Source organism: Lithobates pipiens, unplaced genomic scaffold (genome assembly GCF_037356315.1).
Source record: "Lithobates pipiens isolate NorthernLeopardFrog02 unplaced genomic scaffold, aLitPip1_a1.2 Scaffold_16, whole genome shotgun sequence".
NCBI lineage: Eukaryota > Metazoa > Chordata > Amphibia > Anura > Ranidae > Lithobates > Lithobates pipiens.
In genome coordinates this window covers 561234757-561261298 of record NW_027507748.1, presented here as the reverse complement: position 1 = coordinate 561261298, position 26542 = coordinate 561234757, and the positions used below count along the sequence as shown (strand labels likewise).

The 26542-nt window shown below is 42.6% G+C and overlaps 1 protein-coding gene across 2 annotated transcripts in view; it reads right to left on the bottom strand.

Moving 5' to 3' along the window:
• Positions 1 to 3305: 3305 nt before the first annotated feature.
• MARS1 (methionyl-tRNA synthetase 1) overlaps positions 3306 to 26542 on the bottom strand; it is a 58996-nt gene continuing 35759 nt past the window's right edge. The window contains exons 15-22 of one of the 2 annotated variants that reach the window (XM_077483601.1): positions 22309 to 22522; positions 15039 to 15170; positions 14060 to 14164; positions 12263 to 12446; positions 11976 to 12047; positions 8388 to 8414; positions 5270 to 5362; positions 3306 to 3541 (exon numbers count right to left, since the gene is read on the bottom strand). In XM_077483601.1, coding sequence (XP_077339727.1) covers positions 3389 to 3541; positions 5270 to 5362; positions 8388 to 8414; positions 11976 to 12047; positions 12263 to 12446; positions 14060 to 14164; positions 15039 to 15170; positions 22309 to 22522 — 980 coding nt within the window. In that variant the 3' untranslated portion in view covers positions 3306 to 3388. The remainder of the gene's footprint in view (positions 3542 to 5269; positions 5363 to 8387; positions 8415 to 11975; positions 12048 to 12262; positions 12447 to 14059; positions 14165 to 15038; positions 15171 to 22308; positions 22523 to 26542) is intronic. The other variant, XM_077483602.1, reaches the window with a different exon arrangement.

The following is a 26542-nucleotide window of genomic DNA, read 5'->3' as shown; positions in this document are numbered from 1 at the left end:
ACTGAATGAATTGTGTTTGAAATTTTCACTTGTTTTTAAAATGAATGTCACTTGTGAACGAAAACCACATCCACCGTCTGAAAATTCCTTTGACTAAGAAGTTTTCTATTTAGAATTTTCCCGTTGCTGTGGTTGAAAATGAACATCAATTTGACCCACTTTGTTTTGATTAATCACCAAAAAAAATAAAAATCGGCCAATTAATCGATTATGAAAATAATCGTTAGTTGCAGCCCTACTTACAATTGCATTAGCCAGGATCAAAACAATGCTACAGTTCTATGGATGTTGCTAGTAACAACCCCAATGATTCAGAAGTCTTTACTTTTAAAATATTAAAGATTTCTGTTAAGGGTGAGCCTTCAGCTTTAATGTATAATCAGTGATTCAAGAATACCTGTGGGGATATTTGTGGACGTCTCCTCCCCCGTTCTTTAGCTTTTTGAGTTACTAACCTGGAACCTGTACAGAGCAGACATCTGACTGCATTTTCTGTATGTTAACTCTGGCTAAAGTGACTTATGTTTTGAGTCTGGTAGGGACCTAGCCTAAATAGACTGTCAATGCACCTACTTATTTCTAAAGCCTTGTACACATGATGCAATTGTTGGCCAACTTGAGTGTCTGATTTTTGGCTTGCATACCAACAGTACTCAAGTGTTGTGCAATGAATGTAGTGACTTACTATGAGGAATTTCAGCTCTTGAGTGCGACCCTTCTGCTAATTTCATGCTCGGTGAGCATTGATTCCGTGTTTACTTTCAACTTGTGTGATGACCATATGAAAATTCAACTGTTGTCTGAAAAGTTGGACAACTGTCACAATGAGTGTACTAATGGTCAGATTTTTAGGACAAGTCTTTTCAACTGACAATTGTGTGTACAAGGCTTTCTCCTTATCAATAAGGTCCCACCTGACTGAGGCTACAGGGAGTGGTGATGTCTTCTTAGGGCCGGTTCACAGAGGGGGCGACGCGAGGTGACACGCCTTGCCGTGCCGCGACCTGACAAGACGCCCCCGTTCTGTACTACGGAACCGTTCTGAGAGGAGCGACTCGAGTTGCTCCGACTTAGAAAAAAGGTTCCTGTACTACTTTTGGGCGACCTCGGGGCGACTTGCATTGACTTCTATACAGAAGTCATTTGCAAGTCGCCGCTGAGGTCGTGGCAGGTCGCGTCGCCTCGCCCCCTGTGTGAACCGAGCCTAAGACTGTCCATACACCTATATATTTTCTATGGTCAGATGGGGATAAAAAAAAAAAGTGGCAGATTCTTCCATTCACACAGTTCAGATGGAGGAATCTGTTCCACTTTTTCCATCTGACCATGGAAAATCTGCAGATAATCCATAGGTGTATGGCCACTCTAAGGGCCCCTTTAGAAATATGCTGTCACTTGGTAAGAGAATCACTACACTAATCAAGGGGCCCCCCAGTTACAATACACAGTTTATATTCTAAAATGGTATCTTATGTCCACTGGATGTGTCTACAGCTGCTTCCAGGGGTGTCTGCTTTTTCTTGCCTCTAAACTCCCCTGGCATGTTGGCCTATGTATGCACACATGTGCTATATATAAATATTTTTTTTTTAATCTCACTGCTGTCCAGGAGCAGAAGCATTTTAGCAGAAAAACTTTTTAATTCTTGCACATGACTTAATGGATACATTTATTTTAACCAATGAAAAAGCAGATTGTAAACTGCTGAACTTTTGTTGCCTTACCTGCAAAGGCACAAGATGCCAGTATCCATCACATACTGTGAAACTTACCTCAAACCAAAGCCTTCCACTTATGCAGTGTAATTTCTGGAGATGGTATCCTCCATCTATATACCTGGTCTTCCTTCTGGGTTCACAGCTTCAGCTCTGGCTAGCAGGAGCCACAATGACATCTCATGCAGCTGGGTGACTGTTCCTTCAGAGCACATGCACCAGTGCCGTAACTGGGTGCTAGGACAGCAAGTATCTCAAATGGTGCAGGTTTAGGAGATATCTACACTACCTATAGGTAAAACTTACAGATGGAAGTTTACATCCTATAACACCCAGGAGAGTGACACTTACAAGAGTTGTGCATTTTTTTTTTTTTTCCCCTCTGCAAAAAACAAAACAAAAGGAAACTGCTGGCTTCTAGAAGAGTTAAATGTTGTGTACATGAGGCCTAAATGCAATACCTAATGAGCCTTCTACAGCCAGTCTTTAAATAAAAAAATCCTCCATTTGAACATCCAGGATATAAAAGCTGCATTTACTAAACACACACTTCTTTTAAAGGAAGTAAAGCCCCATGAGAACCCCCCCAAAATTATAAAGGCCTGCCTGAAACCAAAGCTCTCCAACAGAGCACTGTGACAGCTTCTCCAGATCTTCCTTTTGGGCTGCAGGGGTATACAATTAGCAGACCTCCAGCTGTTGCAAAACAAGTTCCATCATGCTTGTGGCTGTCAGTTTTGCTATGCCTCATGGGAGTTGTAGTTCTGTAACAGCTGGAGGTCCACTAATTGCATATCCCTGCATTAGACTGATCGAGCAATGATATTACACCTGCACCCACTGAAGTAGATATCTCAAACAGTACAGGTTTAGCAGATATTTACTGTACCTACAGGTAAGCTTTGTAGAAGTAAAGGCCCTTTCATGATTTACACAGCCTACCTGTAGGTATAAGTTCACCTATAAAAATGTGCATTTATATACACACACATTTTATTTTTGTTGGGAACATGAAAGAGCAGATCTGTGGGTGCTATAGGGCTCTTGCAGACTGTTTGGCCATACGGCCGAGCAGTTACACACTAACAGGAACAATCAATGAACTACAGGCAGACTGCTGCTGGACCATGTTTTCTATTCACAGAACTCTGAATGAGTGATGCAGCTGGAGCCCAACAGAGCCATGGAAAAAGATTGCTGGCTACCTGTCACATCTGGGGGGTTTGGGGACAAGTGGACGTGTAACATGTTACAAAAAGTGAACTTATCCTTATAAGATGCTCTTGCTTCTACTTTAAAATACAAAAGCAGCTTTCTGAACATCCATTTATTCTTTCTAGCAGTAGTTCAAATCTGGTGACACAGGCAAAACAAACTTCACCAGGATCCTCTGGGGAAGGAGGTGAAGAGGTAATTGGTGTTACTATAACACTGTTCTATTTATCTCCTGGCTGCTGCAGACTGATGGTGAAAGTATTGAGCAGTCACCTCTTTCCCTAGTTACACACTCAACAAGCCATGCAATCATTTGCAATACATTACAGCAATCTCCATTTAGAGGACAGCTATGTTTTAAACAACAAACAAACAGGACCTTAATAAGTTTATTTTAAAAACATGTTAACCATTTCAGTGCGGCGGGTTTGCTTTTTTTTTTTTTTGTAGCACATCAATTATTTCTTTTTCTTCCCCTTCTGAGCAGGTGGATCAGGCGATTTTCCTTCTGCCAATGCCAGTTCTTTTTTCAGCTGCAGCAGCTTTTGCACCTCCGTGTCAATCACTGACTTTTCTGCAGATTTACTCTTCAGCTCCCGCACATGGTTACCCTGCAAAGATATAGACCAGATCAGTTGCTTGAAAAAAAAAAAAAACCTGACAGCAGTGTAATAATATGGAATATCTTGCTGCCCCCATTGCTAAAACCAAAAGCTGACTCCAGGCAAAAACCTGCTTTGCATTTCCCCCCCCCCTCCCATTCTATATGCAGAGCCACAGGCAGCACATAGCAGTGTTTGCATGTAGTCACACACCAAAGCAGTTGGAGACAGATCTGTCCCTAACTGCATCTCATCTAATAAACCACTCAGAGTATATGAGAGAATTACCAGCCACACTACTCGGAATTCTGAAACCAGCTAAGTGTCTGATCTATGATTATAACATTGATAGCACTACTCACAATCCTTCCCAGGTACAGACTGCCAGTATCAACACTTTTATTCAGCTCCACTCAGAACGCTACAAACTTTCATCATTTAAAAAAAAAAAAAAAAGAAGTCCCCTTGCTTGGCCATTATGAAGGCTGCTACCATGAAAATTGTTGGGTCAGAGCTGCAGGAAAAATATTTTATCCAGGTGAGCAGCGCTTATGGTAATAGAAAGGCCAGGAATGTTATTAAAACTTGTAGATTGCAGCATACCCATATTTTTAATATAGAAAATGTCTGCTACAATTATAGTCTTAAAAAAAATAACTTTATTTCTGTCAACCGGAAGTAATTGTGTAAAAAATACTTGGATGAGCAAATTGGTTACATTGGGCCTGGGAACCTAGAAATGAAAGGGTTAAGTACAAAGGTTTTATTGCAAATCTGCACTTGAAAAAAACAGAAGCTTTAGCTTGTTCAGTTAAGCTTTGACAAAAAAAAAACCTGGAAGCTGATTGGTTTCTATGCACAGCTGAACCAGACTTTGCACTATCAAGTTTTAGTAAGTCAACCAAATTGTTATTCTGCATAAGCTTAGTGCCTTGTCTGGACTTTGAGTCACTGACCTAAAACAATCATGGTTTGAGCGTTAGATTTTTTTTTTTTTTTTTAACATTAACATGTTCTGTGCCAGAAAAAAAACAAAAGAAAGCCAATGGCTTAACATAAGGCTATTCAAGGTAAGTAATGGAAGCCTACATGCTTTTCCCTCAGTTTAGGGATAGTATCCAATGAGAAGATAATTCTATTGAATGTAATATTAAACTCACAGATTATGTGCTTTCCATTAACTCAAAGGTAATCCAACTAAAAATGAATGTTCTGGACTACATTTCCCAGATAAATCTATATCTTAAATAGAATGATTATAACCATTTTCAGTACAGTGGTACTTGTATGAAAATCTGGGGGGGGAGGACACTCCCTTCACTCTAGTTTTTATAGCAGCCCCTTAAAACACTCCCATTCTTCAAGTTTCAAGCAGTGCAATCTGAAAAAATAAAGCAAACATTCTGCATAGTTTAGAGCAGCTCAGTCTGAAAAACATCTTTATTGTAGGCTCAAAATGTATTTCCACTCACACATTAGATTGCGATGGGCATGTTCAGGCTAGGATCCAAACCCACAAGTGCGATCCAGCCAGGACACCCTTAACCTGCGTGGGCAAATTACCTACAGCTGTGGTATTCCCTGCAGCCCCATGTATACAAGGGTGGTGGGTGGGAATGCCCTGAGTGCAGATGACCACTTCCTGGCAGGCTTGCATGCATGGGTTTGGATCCTAGTCTGAACATGCCCAAGCTCATCACCGATTACAGATTAGTAATGCTGGGCCTTTCACCTCACCTGTTTCTCCATAGCCTGAGTTAGCTCTTGTATCCTCTGGGGGTCACCAACTTTTGGCGTTTCTTTGGTGGGCTCTGCAGTGGGTGCTTTTACCTGTGGAATAATAGTCAGATTTATTGCCAAAAGCAATGGTATAATGAGGAAAAAAAAAATACCAGATTTTTTTCTTTTTTTTTAACTAGCAATAATATGATCTGGTACACGCTTTAGATTTATTTTTACCATATGCTGCCCTTAGCACTCATGTCTTCTTAGAGACACAATCACACAGAAAAGTGCTCCACAAACTGGTGCTAGTGACATTTTTTTTCTATCCATTCCCACACAAAATGCTTCAGTAAACACTTTGCCCCATCAAAGTTCACACTCGGCTATGGCAACTTCAGTCTGCTTAAAGTATATGTATAGTCAAAAAAAATTTTTTGTATCCAATGGAACAATTAAGAGTTAAAACCCCTGCTATCTGTGTAACATGGAGGACATTTCCCTTCATGTCCTGTCCCAGAGATACAAACAGAAAGTTAGATGAAATCTCTCTAAAATTAGGTGAATTTCCTTCTTGTTGTTGAGTCTCCTCCTTACCTCTTTTTATGGGGACAACTCTAAAATGTTAGGATTTGCCCTCACTTTCTTGAGTAAATAGGTCCCAGTACTAATAGAGGTGCAATGCTCCCCAATGGAAACAAAGGATTGAGTGACAGAGTCTAACCCTTCCCCTACTCTATCCAAAACAAAATTAGGTTTTGCCTAGAGATGGCCTTTAAAGTGTTACTAAACCCGCAACAGTAAAACCTGTTAATGCACTAAAGCAGGCTCGTTATACTCACTGTGGGACCTAAGGGGTTAATCCTTTGCCTTGTGTATAAAGGCTGTTTGATCCCATCTCTCTGATCCTCCCCTTCTTCCACTGTCTCCAATAAATAACCTGAAATTTACAGAGCCAGGGGACGGCTGCACATGCTCAGTTTGGTGTGTATTGCTAGGAGTTTTTTTTTCTTGGGAGGGTGCATGTGATCAGCACAGGGCCAATCAGCACTGTGCAGACAGGAGGATCAGGGGAGAATGAAAACTCCTCCTACAAGCTTTACTAGGAACTGATAGAAGTCACAAGACTGCTATATACTACTGATAAGAAAATGTATTTATCAGTTTATATATACTAAAATAATTGCATTTCGATGTTCTGTGTACTGTAGGAGAGCAGATATAGTGAATGCAGGTTTTGGGTTTAGTAACACTTTAAGTAAGCTGCTAAAGTTTGTATGTTATGCAGCTTTACTCATAATGCTTGGATGGTTTGGTACTCCGGTAGTGTGCTCATGTAATTATACACAATGTATTCGTTATTATAGACCATTTACTCAGTGCTTTACTTATGGACAATTCACATTAAATCTCTGGCCTCAAGATGCTTACACTCTAAGGTCCCCAACTCACATGCATATACTAGGGCCAATTTTAAACAGAAGCTAATGAACCTACCAGTACATCTTGGTTGCTCTCGTTTTTCATTGATTCACTATTGTGTCTAGGGTGCACAGACTTTGTAGAGATGATAAACCTACTCTATGTCCTTTCCAAAGCAAACAATCCTCCTTTATTTCTAAACTATTGTAATACTGACAAAAGATTAGGCATATTCAGGAAAACCATTCTACCAGTAACTGTACCCACCTTGGCTCGGAACTCCAGTGCAACAAATTTAAAGTGAAGCCTGGTTCACACACCTATGCAGGTTGCAGTTTGCGTTTTTCAATACAAGTTTTTGATCCACTGAAGTCTATGGAACCAAAAACACATCCTGCTGGTCCCTGGCCCTTTCCATAAAATGCACAGATGTGAACATTACCCATAGGAATCAGTGTTAAATGGACTGTAGTGTGTTTCTGCAAAACTGAAAAGGCACTAAAAAATGCATAGGTGTGAACGAGGCCCAATACTAAATGCTTACCATTTCTTTTTACATTAATGCATTCTAAACATTAAACATGAACCAGTGCCCACTTTTTTCCTTCTTTACTGCTGCCAGCTCCAGGTCCATACTGCCTTCTTAAAATTCCACCCAAGAGCTGGAGTAGAACTAAAGGCAAACTTTTTTCATTTTGGATAGAGTGATAGGCTCCTCTCACACTTGTTTGACTTGGGATCTGACTCGTGAGACCCCAAGTAGCAAAACATATGAAATTCAATGCATTTCTATGAGAGCCATTCCTACCAACACTACAGAGGTCGCTGCAACTTCAGAAAAGGTTTCTGCACTACTTTGCTCTGACTTTTGATGCGACTTTGTTCCAGAGAATGTGAAGTGTGAACAAAGTTACACTGTAAAGTCGCGATGCAAGTCTCACGACTTTCATCTCACAAGTGTGAAAGGAGCCGAAGGAGTGTCAGGTTTTTTTTTTTTGCCATCCATTTCCCATTGCGGACATTTCTCTTCTCTGGCAGATAGCCAAAACCGAAGTTAGAGGGAATTCCTGGTTGTCATTAGGGTCGCTGGTACTGTCATTTTTTTCCTTGATTACTTTCCTGGGGACAACCCAAAAATTGGGATTTTCTTTTATTTACACTTTTGATAACAGTAAACAGGACAGATAGAGAGGTTAAATCTCCATAATGGGGGCATAGACAGCAATAAAATCCTGACAGTTCTGCTGATCCCTCTCCACTCTGTCCAAAAATGGAAAAAAAAAAAAAAGTTTTTCTTTTAGTTATACTTGAATTAGGGACAGCACAAGCTCCAGCCAATTTTAGCCACAGGTAGCAGGACGGAAAGGGGTATAGGCGGTGTGTTCCTGTGGATGCAGGGACAGTCAAGCAGCATACACAGTAAGCTCATCTCAGTAGTAGAAACTGCATAAGAAGGAAAGTTTTAACATCACTCATTTAAAAGAAAACTCATGCTACCTTTATCAAATCAGTGCAAAATGTTGTAACGTCTAGCATCCAGATTTTTTTGCTTGACCATGAAGGCCAACAAAGCAGATTTTCGGCAGTCAGTAACAGCTCAAATGGATAAAGCAACATCATAAACAGGTTAAAGTTGTATGAATGTTTAACTGTAAGAAATGGATGAATGAAAAAGCTGCCATGCAATTTTTAGTAGAGCATACAGAAATACCTGTGGCTCTTTACTGTCAGCATCCAGCTGATGGAAGGAGAAAACGAAAAAGGAACATTAGTAATATAGAGGAGGTAGACATATCACCTGAAGTCAAAAAGGTGAAGATTTTCTATATTATAGGAACATTTAGAAATGTTAATTATTAGGGATGCACCGATACCATTTTTTTTTTTTTTTTTTTTTAACACCGAGTGCGAGTACCGATACTTTGTTTTAATTACTCGCCGATACCAATTACCGATACCCATCGCCTAGGAAGAGTAGGTAGAGGGGTGGTTTGGGAGGTCCGGGGGGGGGGGGGGGGGGATGTGCAGAGGAGCTGAGTGAGGCTGGGATAAGGGCAGGGTGGGAGGAGGGAGTAGGATGCAAGTGAGGGCAGGGTGGGGGGAGTAGGAGGGTAAGTGAGGGCAGGGTGGGGTGGGGGGGGGGGGATTGCAGACTGTCAGACTGCAGACATGGTGCATAGTAGGATGACATATGTACAGGAAATAGAGAGCCCTTAATAATCAATGAGGATCCCAGTACAGTTATCAGAGGATTATCAGTAGGTTGTGCAGATGAATCTTTAGGTCATATCCCTAATCAGGACCTTCACACAGATTGGGTGATGACTGATAACCCTTCATTAGACTATCAAGCACGTAGACATTATGTGGAGGTGTGACAGCACACAGCAAAGCCTTTAGGTTAACTGCAGACTCACCCCAGCAACCCAAACTTGTTCCCGTAACCTGCATTCCTCTGAAGGGATCTACCGACACAGAATAGTGGAATCTTGTTTATTCCTGGTTGCGTTGAGTGATCATATCCCTGCTGTCCTTCTAGCTTGCAGTGCTTTACAGTGCACATTGACAGATGTCAGCATGCACTGCAGTTCGAGCAACGTATAAATCATCAGAAAGGAGCCGGCACCGCACAGCATTCCACACGAAGACAGGGAGAGCTGTTACAGTTGGGTGAAGCTGAGCAGAAGCAGAGTCCATCACGTCCAGTCTTCATAGATGGGGGTGAGTGGAGTCCCTGAGAGATGGCTGAAGAGAGGAGGGAGGGGGAATCCGCTCTACCAGAATGCGTCTTGGAGGCTCGATAGGCAGATGAACACTTTAATTATCATCCATTCACCCTCTGCGGAGTCTGCCCCCCTTGCCCTCCTGTAGCAACATAAGTGGTCAGCGCCACCCAACAAGGAAAATGCCTTGTTTGCTTTTGTAGATACGACCCAGTCTGTCAGTACACCCAGCACTGCAGAGGACATGCAGCCCCGGTCAGTCGGGGCCTGGCGACAGCTGGAGGGAGGGGAGGAGGAGGCGGGGATGGGAATCCCATAGACAGCTATCAGTGCAATCCTAGAAATTATATCCAAGTACTATATATTTTTTATTTTATTTTTAAATTACCCTAATTGCTGTTGCGCAACCTAAAGGAGATTGCAACAGCATAAAAGGCATTCTGTCATAATAAATGTACTGCCACCAGTAGGTGATCTGAAACTTGGCGGTTAATTCCAACTGCTTTCTAAACACTGTGCTGCGCCTATACTTCTTAGGAGAGGACACGACAGATGTGGTCATCAGTCCAGGGAGTGTGCAATGTTCTAAGTACATATTACAGGAGTAAAGCAGACTTCCAGGCAAATGGCTAAATGTACACTGATCTCAGCAAGGACGCCAGGTCATGGGTAGAAATAAAAGATCTAAGTGCTCACCGCTTAAGTATAAGATTTAATTTTTGTGTTCAAACACAAACTACTCGCATAAAGATGATAAAAACACAGCACGTAAAGCCGACAATCGTGTTAGTTCCGTAGGGCAGCAGCAGTTGACTTCATGCGTAGCTCCTCCCCCATACACGTTGCAGTCAATCAGAACATCAACGTCACCAGACTCCTCCCCCCTTCCCTTCGTTGGCAGACGGACAAGTCTGGTGATGTCGATGCCCGTGATGTCACCGAATCTCTGACGGAACTCCCTGAAGACCAGAAAGCCGGCGGAAAGGCGAGTACCGATCAAAAGGATTTTGATCAAAAAAATGAACGATTAATGGAGGAATTAATCTTTAATTTCCACAGCATAAAAAAAAAAAAAAAAAAAAAAAACATTAAATGCATTTATGTCCACTGAATGATTTATCGGTCATTACATGATGGCCGCAATGTTTGTTCTCGCGCCCGGCAGAAATTGGGTTTGCCTGATTTTTCGTATAGTGTATGGCCAGCATAAGGATGAGCTCCGGCGTGTTCGCACAGGCCACGCGCAGAGCCCGCCAGGAAGTCGGCACTGCAAAGCATTGCATCAGCAATCAGCAGATCACTGGTGTCATGCAGAGCCAGTGTATCTGCTTGTCCGTACATCCCATACGGGCAAGAGGACACAATCTGACAGGAAGCATGAATGAACTACCACGGGGCTCCACAGCACCACAATAGTTCATTGTAAACTACAAGCCGATAGCTGCAAAGGCTGCTGGACCTTGTAGTTTTCCATGCCCAGAGCAGTGTCAATCAGCGATGCGGCTTGGTGGGCAGAGCCCTGCTTGGTCAGGTTTTTTTAAATTGTGACAGCTAGTAGGGAGGGAGAAGTGTGGGGGGCAAGTCTGTCCGAAACATGTTACACCCTGAATATGGGTGTAACTGGTTACGAAAGGTGAACATATCCCTTAACAATTGCAATATAGTATTAAATTTGCAAAGGTTACAATGCATTAAAAGCTTATATCCACCCCCTCCACACTTTTTTTTTTTTTTCCATCTGGCGATGCTGCCAATAACACACATCATGTCCTAGTGTGGCAAATCTAACACCACTGTATCTATAGAGAAGCAATGTTGTGAACCTAGGCTGCTCTCCACGACATACACATCCTCTTCATCTCTATTACATATGGGTGGGGGTTTGAAGTTTACAGAAAATTGCTTTCAAGGGATAGAATCTTAAGATTTCAATTCAGCCCAGCCCCCAGGAATTGAAAGCAGCACGGGATTTTCTGTACTTGCTAAAAAGGTTTTTACCTTGAAAAAAGAAAATTAATGCAGAAACCACGTTCAATGACCGACAATCTAAGACTCCTTCCACACTTGGGCCGCGTCAGCACTAAAGCAATGTCCCGCAAGCGCACCCCCCCTCCCCCGGTGTGAAAAGCCACATTTTAATGAATGGGAGATGGTTTTCAGGCGCTTAGCAGGGGCTATTTCCAGCGCTAAAGCACCTGAAAACCACCCCAGTGTGAAAGGAGTTTAAGTGTTTTACACTCTGCCAGCAGCTAACTAAAACCTAGTTTTCTTTCAGGTAATCCTTACATGACTATTGAAAATTAACAGTTTTTGAGATGAGTTCTGAGCTCAGGCAGGAGACAGGATAGCTTTCTAGCCTGCCCTAACAGAGAGAGAATATACAAGCGTATCAAAATTCAAGCATTTCCAAATAGGGAATGGAAAGTTACACTAACAATAATTTAAGAGTGGAGATTCAGACTTACAAATGACAACTGGCGAGTTCTCTTTAAGCCAGATACAAAATAAAAACTGCTTAAAATGACCAAATTAATTGTATTCACTGGTCCTGATATTCATGAAGCTACAAAGCTTACCTGGCCACCCCCAAAGCGTTTTCTCAAGGACTCAATCTGGTCATTCTCCAGCTTTTGGAACAGTGGACTCACCTGTAAGGGATTACAAAATTACTAATTAAACCAGCTGGTGGCCCACTAACGGCCTTCTGCAATGGTCAAAGACCCAACATGTAGACTTTGGAAAAAGTCAAAAGACATTACCTAGTATTATTTACAGTCAATATTCTTTTTTTTTTTTTTTTTGACAGATTCCTATATACGTTGTGGGTAACATATGGTGCTACATGTACATGGTGCGCACTCACATTTCCGATGTGGTGTCCACTTTGTAGGATGCATGGAAAATCATTGGTCAATACGTTGGCCTCCTCTGGCATAAGTAATTGCTCACGGATGACAGAGCTGATTGTTGGCATGTATGGCTGCAGCATAATTGAAAGCAAAGCAGCCATGTTTACAGCCAATCCTGTTACTGTTCCTGCACGTTTCCTATAACAGGAAATAGGATCAAAGTTAATTCAGGCACAGATTCCATGCATACTTTTGGGCATTTAACACATACACTTGTGTAAACAGATTCTGCACATATTCACTGGTAACAAAAAAGAAAAAAAAAAAAAGCTGGTCATTTGGATCCCTTTCAGATGGGAGTTCTGATAAGTTTTTCAGGGGAACCTGGTGGAAGGTACATGCATCCCTATGGACAGGTGAGCGTAAATGGACTTATGTTCATTTACACCCACCTACCTTGGAGTCCGATCAGGCCTGCGTTAAAAAAAAAAAAAAAATGGTAGAGGACTAAATCCTTTTCCATTTCTCCAGAGCGCATCAGAGGTAGCCGGGTGTAAACAGACAGCAGATTCCATTTACTCCTGGCAGTCCATAGAGCAGAGTGGACCTCTATTCGTGTCTGCTCTGCAGAAACTGACTGAACATGGATGTGCCATCTGCTCCCTCGGTTTCAATCAGCAGGAGATTAGTGCACAGATCCCCTGCTGATTGGAACAGAATCCACCCCGTGTGAAAGCAGCCCAACCCCGATAATGAAAAGAGGGGAGAGAAGCAGCAAGAGCCTTAGGCTGATGAAGGAAGAGATTGGTTCTTCTGAAAACACGTCCCGTGGTGACTTTGCATCATTCACCCTTGTTGTTTGCTGCAAGTAGTCACGTCCTCCCCACATGGTAGCTGTTCCCAGTTTACCTGGAAAACACATCGGCTGGGGCCACGGCTTCTGCCGCCACAGCTCCACTCCCAGCATCGCTCCCTGCGCTTATGCAAAAGCTTTGGCTTCGCCTATGTGCTTGTCAAATTCACTTGTCAGCAGCTCAAGCCATCCATCTGCCTGGGACGAAGGACCGCACACCATTTTGACATGCCTATACATTCTTTCACCATGTGAGTGCATTACATTTCCACTTAATAAACCAGCATACTACACTATATTGGGCTCTTGGCACTTCTCGTCCCTCTTTATTTTGCAGACACCGGCCCACTCCAAGCCAGAATTGAGTAGGCAGCCGGAACCCATATAGTATCGGTTAACAAGTGTGGTTTTAAAGGGATTGAACTCTGGCACGCTGATTATAGTTACTTATCAGGTCAATTTTGTTTTGAGTTTTTTTTTTTTTTGTTCTATCTCCCAAATTTTGTTTCTTTTAAATGTTTTCTGTAACATTTGTTACAATTGTTTACATTATTGCATTGTAAATCGATTGCCTCTGTGGAAGTGATCAGATTATAACTTTCAAACCAATTCCCCTGTGACTTCAGTTGCAAGCTAGCTGCATACTACCTTGTTTGGATGGGGATTGAACACCTAGGGTGGAATCTTCTGTTTGTTTTATGCCCAACTCTCATAAAAGGTTACCACATTTTAGAAGGCGATTGCTATCGTCGTCATTCAGAACCGAGGCAATCAGAACCGGCTGGCATATGGCAGAGCCAATCTGCATCATTCTACACAAAAAGGTTTTTGGTGGTCACACAGAATATTTTGACGATCTTGATGAATGCATTCTCATTTTTTCATCAACTGTGAATATTAGAGAGCGCTAATAAAACTGCTCTTTTATCCTAAATTACACAAATAAAGCAACACTTACTGTTCTTGCTGTGTCCCTTTGATACATTTCCATGGCTCATTGACTTGTATATACTGATTTCCATGACGAGAAATGTTCAAAATACACCTCAGGGCATCACGGATCCTGCAGAAGTTAGCAAAAAATTTCCATGTACTTTAACTGCCATTTTTTTTATGTCACTGCAAAGCTAATAACTGGTCCTCTACCTTTTTTTTTGGGGTTGGGAGAAGGGTCCAGGAGGGGTCTGCCGAGTGAGTATCATGAGAGGGTTGTCAGTCAACCCTCCTGAAAGTACGACCTTCATCAGAATATCTGAAGGCGTTCCATGCCTGCCACGTTTTAGAGTATGTTTCCTGCCAGTGTTGGCTGGTAAGGATCAAGTCTTCCAGTCGGCTAATGTCATCTACTTTATGAAGCCATTGGGCGATAGTCGGTGGGTTCGGGGATTTCCAGTTAAGTGGTATGCACGCTTTAGCTGCATCCAAAAGGTGTCGTATCACGGATTTTCCATATTTCCGGGGTGGCATATCAGTCACGTGTAAGAGAAAATAGGTCGGCGAGAGCGGTACTACCCGGTCAGTGAATGTCTGAGTGATACGCCGAACTTTGCTCCAAAAATTATGCAAACGGGGGCAGGACTAAAATATATGAAGGAGAGTACCTTCGTCTGAGTGGCACCGCCAGCAACGGTCCGAGGTCGACGGGAAGATCTTATGTAAAAGAGCAGGGGTTTTGTAGTTCGTTTCCTGTAGCCTGGTGCATAAGGAGGATTTGTGGGTGAAGCGGAGTATTTGTTGTTTCTGGTTGTCCGTGAAATTACTAGCCAGGTCTCTTTCCCACTTCTTCCCACAAGATATGAGGGTTGAAAGTCTTTCGGGGGTTCTATCAGCATTGCGTATGTCAGGGATAATGCATGAGTAAGGGTCTCAACTGCCATTTTTTTGCCTAATATAAAATGTAGGGTCTACAGTCTGGTCAGCAGAGAAAGGACTCTTACCGAACTTTTTCCAGCAGCTGGTTGTACTGTTGTAGCTCTGCTGTGACATGAGCCAAGAGCCTCTTGTCCTCTGGAAGCAACTCAATCTGTGGAACTTGGCCATTGAAGAACTTCTGCACAAACATGCCTGCCCTGAAAGAAAAGGACATTCATAAATGTTAATATAAACACAAGAGTCCAAATCACTTCTCTTACAGGTAATATGGATGCAGTTCATAACAGCTGACTGCTGCTGTAATTTGCACATTGGAAAATAGAACTTTAGGAGTAGTGCCTCAACATATTTGCGATACACGTGATGGAAGGATGTACTTCTGGCTCCTCTGTGTGACCAGGACTTCTCAATACAAAGCTCTAAAGTTCTTTTCTTTATCATATATCACGGGACACAGAGCAGCATAGTAATTACTATGTGGGTTATAGCCACCTTCAGGTGATGGACACTGGCACACCCTGAACAGGAAGTTGCCTCTCTATATAACCCCTCCTCCTACCAGGAGTATATCAGTTTTTGTAGCAAAGCAATATACGTATACATACACCCCAGAAAAGGAGGGGTGGGACCTCTGTGTCCCATGATGTACTGTAAGGTGTTGGTCACGAGTGAAGATGTGCTCAGAAGAGCTCCAAGCTGGAGAGATCCCATGCTGGATTTAAACAGCCTCCATAGACCGGATCCATCCAAAGTGCCACTGCGGCCAAGGTGGATGGTACCCGGGCCTCGTATACGAAGCACAAGGTTTTACCTGCAACGCCTCTTTGCAGGGCTGGACCCCACGACCCAGGACTTTTTTGGTCATGCTACATTACCTAAAGTTTTCCTGAGGGGTGTTATACAGGTCCAAGGCAGCGGACCCCCTATAATAGGGAACCGGTCCATAAAGGTTTGGTAACGCAGCCTGCCATGATGGGTGAAGTTTGGATCTGTCTGTTACAGCAGTATCCTGCAGCGAGGAAAAGGTAAGGGAAGAAGCCTAAGAACTGTAAAAAGTCCACTTATGCTTTCTTCCTACATAAAGTAAAAAATTGTGTCATGCCATAAAATCTCTACTAGAGGGAGTAAATGCATACCTTAGTATGTCACTTCTCAGTCAGAAGTCCCAGCTAAACTGCACATGTGTGGTCTCAAAAGTCAGGGGGGATCCTCATCCTGAGCTAAAGCTTGTATCCCCCCCTTCCCCCTCTGGGGGGTGTGGCGGCGGCAGCGGCTTTCTTATTTAGAAATTGTTCTATTCTCCACAAGTTTTTCAAACTTCGACGCCCAGCCCTCCCCCACCTTTTGCTCAAGGAGCATGTCAGCCATCTGCGAATTAGGGCTAATGAAAGACAGAGGGGGGGGGATGTTGATTGATGGAGGGGGCGTGGCTTGCAGGCGCGGCACTGTGTGCAGGACATAAGTACACGAGGGGCACACGGCGCAGTTGCTGGGAACAGAAAGACGCTCACAGCTGCAAGCGGACACACAGGACACAAGAGCTCTGGGGGCACGTAAGGGATGCATGGCATTTCCACTACAGGAAACAACTAAAAGCTGAGCTTTATTAGCATTTTCTTTTGCTAAGTATTTTGTTCAAATGTGCAAGTCACTACATTGTCTTGTTTACTTAGTGCCCCTGTTTTTGTGCTCAGCAAAAAATCCAACCCACAGGCACTGGGAACTCCAGGCGTCCCTCCACACTGTCATCCTCACCTGAGATACCAGATATGGCAAAAAAGCCAGGGTGAGTCATTGGGACGAATTGGTGATGCAACTGCGTCTCACATTTAAGCCCCTGAATACATGACTGAAAACACATCTTCCTCCGCCCTGCAGGGCCTAGAAGGAAAATTAGCGACTTTAATCGCATCTGCTATCCAAAGGATAGGAAGAGTGTTAGATTCCCGCCTCTCCCACCTTGGACCCCTTATCAAGGGAACAGTGGGTAGAAGATGAGGTGTTACCCTCAGGAGATCAGGAAGAAAGGCAAACCGATGAATCTTCGGTGGAGGAAACAACGGTGGATGAACCTTTTTCAGCCTCTTAATTACAATCTTAAGGTACAATCTCTTACAGAGACTTCTTTCAAGCTACCTCTAGCAGAGACAGCTGATAGTTCTGTTTCTTCTTTATGTTCCTTAAAACCTTCTCAGCCTTTTCATGCATTTCCTGTATATGCACAGATCTGCATAGAAGAGCAAGGTTTGAGGTTTTATTCAACAGACCCATCCTAGATCTAAAGAATCAAAATCAGTTCTCGAATATCCACTCCTTTCGTTGAATTTGATCGGGTCATAAGTTTCTATCCTACAAGAACTTCTGGTGTCTAATCGACATCAGGGATGCACACTTGCATGTCCCTAGATTTCCCGCTCACCAAAGGTTTCTGCGTTTCGAAGTAGAACAGTACCAACATTTCAGTTGGTAGCCTTGCCCTTCGGGCCAGCTAGAGCACCCCAAGCATTCACAAAGTGCTAGCCCCACCTCTAGCCAGGTTAAGGGCACAGGGCATAAACAGTCTTGAAAAACTTAGACAATCTTTTGCCAATAGACCAATCAGCGGCTGTACGCATTACAACCAGTTACCTGGGAATTCTGGGTTGGGTTCTCAACCTAGAGAAGTCTTCCTTAAAATCACTAAAAAAAGCTGGATTATTTGAGTCTGATCAGTGATACAGCCCAGAAAAAGATGTTCTTGCCTCAGGCAAAAATCAACTCCATAAAAGAGTTGGTGCGGATGGTCAGATCGAAAGGAAATCTCTCCATTCGTCTTTGCATGAGGTCGTTAGGAAAAATGGTGGCTTCATTCGAAGCAGTTCCCCATGCCCAGTTCCATTCCAGATTGTTGCAAATTAGTATTCCATCTGCTTGGAACAAAACGATTCAAGCTTTAGACTTGCCAATGCGGCTGTCCCCAAGGGTCTCCCAAAGCCTCAATTGGTGGTTACTAACCCAGAATCTGCTGAAAGGAAAATCCTTCAGACCAGTTATCTGGAAAGTGGTAACCTTTCAGGCTGGGGAGCAGTACTAGAGAAGACAACTGTCCAGAGACCGTGATCAAGATCTGAAAGAGCCTTGCCCATCAATATCCTAGAGATTCGGGCAGTGCGCCTGGCTCTGAAGGCCTGGACTTCCAGGTTACAGGATTTTCCTGTCAGGATCCAATCAGACGACACAGCGGTGGCCTATATCAATCACCAAGGGGGCACCAAGAGTCTTGCAGCGCAGACAGAGGTGAACCATATTCTAACATGGGCATAAAGGAATATTCCATGCCGATCAGCAGTCTTCATTCCCGTAATACAGAATTGGCAGGCAGACTATTTGAGTCACTAGAAGTTATTCCCAGGGGAATGGTCTCTTCACCCCAACATTTTTCGGGCTGTTTGTCAAAGATGGGGGACTCCGGAGGTAGATCTTCTAGCATCAAGAGTTAACTTTGGGTCCAGGACAAGGGATCCATTCGCATGCAGAACAGATGCGTTGGTGATCTTGTGGGATCAGTTTTCACTGATCTATGCATCTCCCCCTATTCAATTGCTGCCACAACTTCTTTGCAGGATCAAGCTGGAAAGAAAGCCGGTAATTCAGGTAGCACCAGCATGGCCCAGAAGGTCATGAGATGCAGAAATCGTAAAAGATGGCAGTGGAGGATCCATGGTCCCTTCCACTATGGCCGGACCAACTCTCACAGGGGCCGATATTCCATCCTACCTTACAAACACTACATTTAACAGCTTGGCTATTGAAACCCACATTCTGAAGAAACGTGGGCTTTCCCGGGTCAGTTATCTCTATTTTAATTAATGCAAGGAACCCGGCTTCCAGAACTATATATTATAGAGTCTGGAGGGCTTATGTTTCCTGGTGTGAATCCAAGGGTTGGCACCCTCTGAGATATACGATAAGCAGAATTCTTGCCTTTCTATAATTAGGGGTAGAGATGAAGTTGGCCTTGAGTACTATTAAAGGTCAAGTCTCAGCTTTATCAGTCTTATTTCAAAGACTGCTTGCTACACATTCTTAAGTCTGGGGTTTTATGCAAGGGATGATGTGGATTAATCCGCCAGTTTGATCACCTTTGAACTTGAACTTAGTTTTGTCAGTGTTACAAAAACAGCCATTTTGAACAGATTCAGCATATTCCCTTAATCCTTCTGACAAGGAAGCTGGTGTTCTTGATTGCTATATCCTCAGCAAGGAGGGTTTCGGAATTGGCTGCTCTTTTTTGTAAAGAGCCATACTTGATTATTCATGATGACAGAGTGGTGTTACGCCCTCATTCCGATTTTTTGCCAAAAGTGGTCTCAGGTTTCCACCTGAACCAAGATATTATCCTGCCATAATTTTTTCCAAAATCATGTTCCAGGGAAGAGAAATCACTACATTGTCTTGATGTGGTGAGAGCGGTCAAGGTCTATTTAAAGACAACTGAGATCCGGAAGACTGATGTCTTATTTGTACTGCCAGAGGGTCCCAAGAAAGTACAGGCAGCGTTGAGATCCACCGTTGCCAAGTGGATTCGGCAAGTTATAATTCAGACTTCTGATTTAAAGGGAAAGATTCCACCTTTTCAGGTCAAAGCACACTCTACGCAACTTGGTCTGCAGTCCATACATTCACCAGATTTTATCAAGTGGATGTAAAAAAGGGCACGAGGATATCGCCTTTGGGCGCAGTGTGCTGCAGGCAGCAGTATAGTTCCTCAAGTCTGTTGGCGCCCTAAGGGTTGTGTCTCCCTCCCCTCAAATAGCATTGCTATGGGATGTCCAACATAGTAATTACTATGGTGCTCTGTGTCCCATGTTGTACGATAAAGAAAACCGGATTTTTATTACAGCTTACCTGTAAAATCCTTTTCTTGGAGTACATCATGGGACACAAAGGCCCAATCCCTCTTTCCTGGGGTATAGGTATACGTATATTGCTTTGCTACAAAAACTGAGATACTCCTGGTAGGAGGAGAGGTTATATAGGGAGGCAACTTCCTGTTTAGGGTGTGCCAGTGTCCATCACCTGAAGGTGGCTATAACCCACATAGTAATTACTATGCTGCTCTGTGTCCCATGATGCACTCCAAGAAAAGGATTATTATTTCAAGCACTGATATATCCATCTCTCCCATGCCTGTGTATAAATCAGACTTATCCAGAGATGTCCTCTGACATGCTTTAGAATATAAACAGCTTCAAAAGGATACACCCCCCCCCCCCCTTATTTAGAAAAACAAAAAAAAATTATTTGTTCCTACCGATTTGTGGCTGGATATATTTTCCCTGTTCCCTCCCCCCTCTCCCCATCTACCCTGTACTAAAACAAATTGGTATACTTACCTATTTTGTATTGGCTCCAGTCTGGTCACATGATCCTGCAGCACTGGCTTCCCTACTGTATACAATGAGCAGCCGATGCAGGGGAGAAGAGGGAGTGCCGACAATGGCTGAGCCTTAGGAGCCTATGGGTGATGTTACAGCTCCCAGAATTCACAGCCGATATAGACACAGGGAAGCCGGAGCTGCGGAATCATGCGACCGGACTAAAAATAGGCAAGTACACAGATTTTTTTTTTTTTAAATACAGGTTAGATGAAGGGGAGGGAAAGCATTTTTAAGAATAGTTAGTGTTAGGCTTCCACTTCAAGTATTATGTAATTTTTATCTTGTAAAAATTTCAAAATGTTCAATCAAATCCATTCCTATTAATGCCAAAATTCCTCCCCTGTAATCAGTATACATGCATTTTGGAATTTAGTTATTACATATTTGGTCAGTAGTTATCAGCAAAGATAAAAAAGGAAAAAAATGTTTTAGTGCTAAATATTAAAGTGGTTGTAAACCCTTACAAACCACTTTGACCTACAGGTAAGCCTAGATTAAGGCTTACCTGTAGGTCCAAGAAATATCTCCTAAACCTATATGGTTTAGGAGATATTTGCCCGAAAACAGGCACCGCTGTCTACGGCGCATGCGCCGTAGACAGCGGCGCGCAGGCGCACTGAGCGCGGCATTCTCAACGACGGAGCTGCCACGTGTGTCGGCTCCCGTGCGCATGCGCGGGACTGACGTCATCGCGGCTTCGCCGAATGACAGCGGCGGAGCTGCGAGACCCCACCAAGAAGATGGATGCGGTGGACTACAGGGGACAGCGGTGACTTTGCTGGCTCCTGTGTCAGGTAAGTGACACATAATGGACTACTATGCGATGCATAGTAGTCCATTATGCTTTGCCTTTGCAGGGAATGAAAGAGGAAGTAAACTCATCAGGGTTTACTTCCTCTTTAAAGAAACTCAGTTGGCCATGATGTCAACTATAGTAAACCTGGAACTCAGCAGGTCATTGTCCTGAGTGAGGTTTTCTTCTACTGTATCTCTGGCCTTCTGCACCAGGGTCTGCTCATAATAAACTGAGTTTAACCCCTTTAAGCGGGCAGACATTGCAGCATGACAGCTGAAAGATGAAAATGTGCATTATGTGAGCTTTAGAAACATGATCAAAACAGGCGTGCTCCTAAGCCATGGTTCTGTGTGTACATTCACGCACTGAGCAGCGGTTTGGCCCCACCCCCTTCGTCTCCCCATTGGCTTACTGGCTATGTATGACAGCAACAGGAGCCAATAGCTCCCACTGCTGCCAAAAGCCAATCAGGAGTGCGAGTCCCCGGAGTGGCAAGGCTCTCGTGGACATCACTGGATCAAAAGAGGGCAGCTCAGGTAAGCATTAGGGGGCTTCTGCACACAGAAGGTTTTTTACCTTCATGCATAGACAGCATGGAGGTAAAAACACTGCCGTTACAACCACTTTAAGTTTTGAAAATGAAAGCTAGAAGACAATTGGTTGCCATGTACAGCTGCTTTAGATTTTGTCTGCTCCAGACTTAGTAAATTACACTCTGTGTGCTGTGGAGAAGAGAGATCGTCCATCAGTATAACCAAACTGGGTTTAGTTTATTTATGCTGATCAGAATTCTTGCATTCCATTTCAATAAGACGCACCACATTCCACTGGTTAATGTCACTAAGCTTAATGTCGCATACTGAAATGCTGACTTATCTTTACACACATCAGGTATTTAACCACCAAGAGAATATCTTAGCAGCTAGTACAGCATGACTTCCTTTTGGTGTGCTTCATAAATTTTATATTGCCTTTTACATCATATACATCAGCATATGCACATCCACTTCAATGAATCAAAAAGGAAACCATCTTGACAAATTGCATTTATACAAGGTTACCTATCCAACACATAAAATGATATGCTAATGTTTCCTTGGTATTTATCTGGTTGTGTACCTGTTAACAAAATTGCCCAGGTTGTTCAGTAACTCCGAGTTATTCTTCAGCATCAGATCACCCCAGCTGAACGCACTGTCTTGTCCCTCAGGCCTCACATACAACAGATAGAATCTCCAAATGTCAGCTGGGATACCAGTGTCCTGAGCCATGTCACCAAACACACCCACTCCTCGACTCTTGGAAAATTTACCATCCTCATAGTTTAGATATTCTGAAATGAAAAGTGAGAAGAACATGATGTACCTTCTGAAACTCAAATATATGAAAAATAGGATTTTTATAACAGCTTACCTGTAAAATACTTTTCTTTTGAGGTACATCACGGGACACAGAGACTCAGTAATTACTGATGGATTATAGGGTATCACTAGGTGATTGGACACTGGCACACCTTAGACATGAAGTTCAATCCCCCATATAACTGCTCCCCCTACTGGAGGTACCTCAGCTTTGTAGCAAAGCAATACAAGTGTATTAGAAGAGGGGAGGGACCTCTGTGTCCCGTGATATACCTCAAAAGAAAAGTATTTTACAGGTAAGCTGTTATAAAAATCCTATTTTCTTTCTCGTACCTAACGGGACACAGACTCCGTAATTACTGATGGGATGTCCCAGAGCAATGCTATCCGAGGGGAGGGGAACCACAAAACAGAGTGTAATCAGACCTGAGGACCCTGTACCTCTGCCTGCAGCACACTGCGCCCAAAAGCGATAACCTCATGCCTTCTCACATCCACCTGATAAAATTTGGTGAATGTATGAACTGATGACCAGGTTGCGGCCTTGCAGATTTGAGCCTGGTGATGCACTGCCCACGAAGCATTAATAGCTCTAGTGGAGTGCGCCTTGATTAGAAAAGGTGGAAACCATAAGTTTGAACAGTTACTTGTCAAATCCATTTAGTAATGGTAGATTTCGACGCTGCCTATCCTCTTATGATCCTCTGGCAATACGAACAAAACATCCGTTTTGCGAACATGAGCAGTCGCTTCCAGATAGGCTTTGACTGCTCTCACTACATCCAAAGAATGTAGTGACTTCTCTTCCATAGAGCAGTGATTTGGAAAAAAGGAAGGCAGAACAATATCTTGGTTTAGATGAAAACCTGACACCCCCTTCGGTAGAAAACTAGGATGAGGGCGTAACACCACTCTATCCTTGACCAACACCTAAGACACTGGCGAAAAAACTGAGGTACCTCCAGTAGGGGGGAGGGGTTATATGGGGGATTGAACTTCCTGTCTAGGGTGTGCCAGTGTCCAATCACCTAGTGATACCCTATAACCCATCAGTAATTACTGAGTCTGTGTCTCGTGATGTACGAGAAAGAAAAATGTATACAACCCTTGGTGTGCAATTAACACAAACCAACATTTTATTTAAAAAAACTGAAAGCTGTAAGTTTCAGCTCACAAACCTAAACCTGCAACTGAAATTCTTAAATAAAACCATGCTATCATTAAAAGAATTTGTCTGAATGCAAAACACCTATCACAGACCTCTAAGTAGTAGCAAAGCTGCGAAATTGTGCAAGGAAACGACAGCTCCTATTTACAGATTCTGAGAATTCTATTTTTGTACCCAACACTTTACATTTGTAACACTGTACAATGAAAAGACAGTGATACAACATGCTGCCATTTAATTAAAAGAATAAGGAATCAGAAGCTAACCTACAGTGTATTATAGTTAAATCAATAGAAGGAATGCTTTTCTTATTTACATTTAGGTTTCATCCACACCAGCAGCACAGGGCTGCATTGTCCAACACCTGGGATGAATACAGTGGAGGAGGATTAGAACCCCTGTCAGTTTTTAGTGCTAATAAAAATGTAAAATGGTTTCAACTGTAGAAATATGCCAACTCACAAGTCAATGCGCTCTCTGCAGTATATGTATTAATACAAAAGAAAAAAGGTGATACCAAAAAGGGAAGCTGCTTTCACAGGACACACATAGTGTATCAAAAACAGTAAGTAAATACAAAATCTTTATGAATGTCAAATATTGAATAAAAATATGTAAAAATGTGTGTAAAGTATGGCGCCAACCAGAATAGTTTAAATGTGTGCAGCTGCCCTGTAAGTGGGACCCACCTCAAAATAAAAAAGCGAATAAGAAATTTAGGCGCTAGCGCACAGCCTCAGCTCAGAAACAAAAACAGGTGATACTCTTAAAATATCCAAGGTGTATACAATATGTATGGGTTGGCAAGTGTGCATTTTGTACACATTGTGGTGGAGCACTAATTGAAGGAGTTCTAAGCACTTTTTAATCAGAAGACACGATGGTTGGAGATTCTTAAAAAAAGAAAGACTATTCACATTTTCCCATGGAATCTTAATATTGATTATCTGCACATCAATTGATCTTTTTGGATTGATATATAGTACATATTATATTTATGTGGTTTATGTTGGATTTGTTTTAAGAAGCTGAGACTGTGTGCCAGCGCTTGACTTTCTTATTCACTTTTTTATTGAATGACAATTGTTTAAAAAAATACATATACATACATTATATATATATATATATATATATATATATATATATATATATATATATCACACGCATACAGTATATCGTAAAAGTGAGTATACTCCTACTCACATTTTTTTGTAAATATTTTATTATATCTTTTCATATGACAACATTGAAGAAATTACAATTTGCTACAAAGTAAAGTAGTGAGTGTACAGCTTGTATAACAGTGTAAATTTGTCCCCTCAAAATAACTCAACACACAGCCATTAATGTCTAAACCACTGGCAACAAAATTGAGTACACCCCTAAATGAAAATGTCCAAATTGGGTCCAATTAGCCATTTCCCTCCCCGGTGCCATGTGACTCAGTGTTTCAAGGTCTTGGTGTGAATGGGAAGCAGGTATGTTAAATTTGGTGTCATCGCTCTCACTCTCTCATACTTGGTCACTGGAAGTTCAACATGGCACCTCATGCCAAAGAACTCTGAGGATCTGAAAAAAAAAAAATTGTTGCTCTACATAAAGATGACCTAGGCTATAAGAAGATTGCCAAGACCCTGAAACTGAGCTGCAGCACGGTGACCAAGACAATACAGCGGTTTAACAGGACAGGTTTCACTCACAACAGGCCTCATCATGGTCGACCAAAAGTTGCGTGCACATGCTCAGCATCATAGCCAAAGGTTGTCTTTGGGAAATAGACGTATGAGTGGGTTAAAGGAGCAGGGGGGGGGGGGTGTCAGCCTGTCAGTGCTTAGACCATACTCCATACACTGCATCAAATTGGTCCGTTGGCTGTCTTCCCAGAATGAAGCCTCTTCTAAAGATGATGCAAAAGAAAGCATGCAAACAGTTTGCTGAAGACAAGCAAACTAAGAACATGGATTATTGTAACCATGTCCTGTGATCTGATGAGGCCAAGATAAACTTATTTGGTTCAGATGGGGTGTCAAGCATGTGTGGCAGCAATCAGGCGAGGAGTACAAAGACAAGTGTGTTTTGCCTATAGTCAAGCATGGTGGTGTCATGTCTGGGGCTCCATGAGTGCTTCCGGCATTAGGGAGCTACAGTTCATTGAGGGAACCATGAGTGCCAACATGTACTGTGACATACTGAAGCAGAGCATGATCCCCTCCCTTCGGAGACTGGGCCGCAGGGCAGTATTGCAACATGACGACCCCAAACACACCTCCAAGACGACTACTGCCTTGCTAAAGAAGCTGAGGGTAAAGGTGATGAACTGGCCAAGCATGTCTCCAGACCTAAACCCCATTAAGCATCTGTGGGGCATAATCAAAACGGAAGGTGGAGGAGCACAAGGTCTCTAACATCCACCAGCTGTGCGATGTCATCATGGAGGAGTGGAAGAAGTGGCAACTTGTGAAGCTCTGGTGAACTCCATGCCCAAGAGGGTAAAGGCAGTGCTGGAAAAGAACTGTGGCCACACAAAATATTGACACTTTGGGTCCAATTTGGACATTTTCACTTTAATGGCTGTGTGTTGAGTTATTTTGAGGGGGGGCAGCAAATGTACACTGTTATACAAGCTGTACACTCACTACTTTACATTGTAGCAAAGAGTAATTTCTTCAGTGTTGTCACATGAAAAGATATAATAAAATATTTACAAAAATGTGAGGAGTGTACTCACTTTTGTGAGAAACTATATATATATATATATATATATATATATATATATATATATATATATATATATATATATATATACATATATACATATACACAC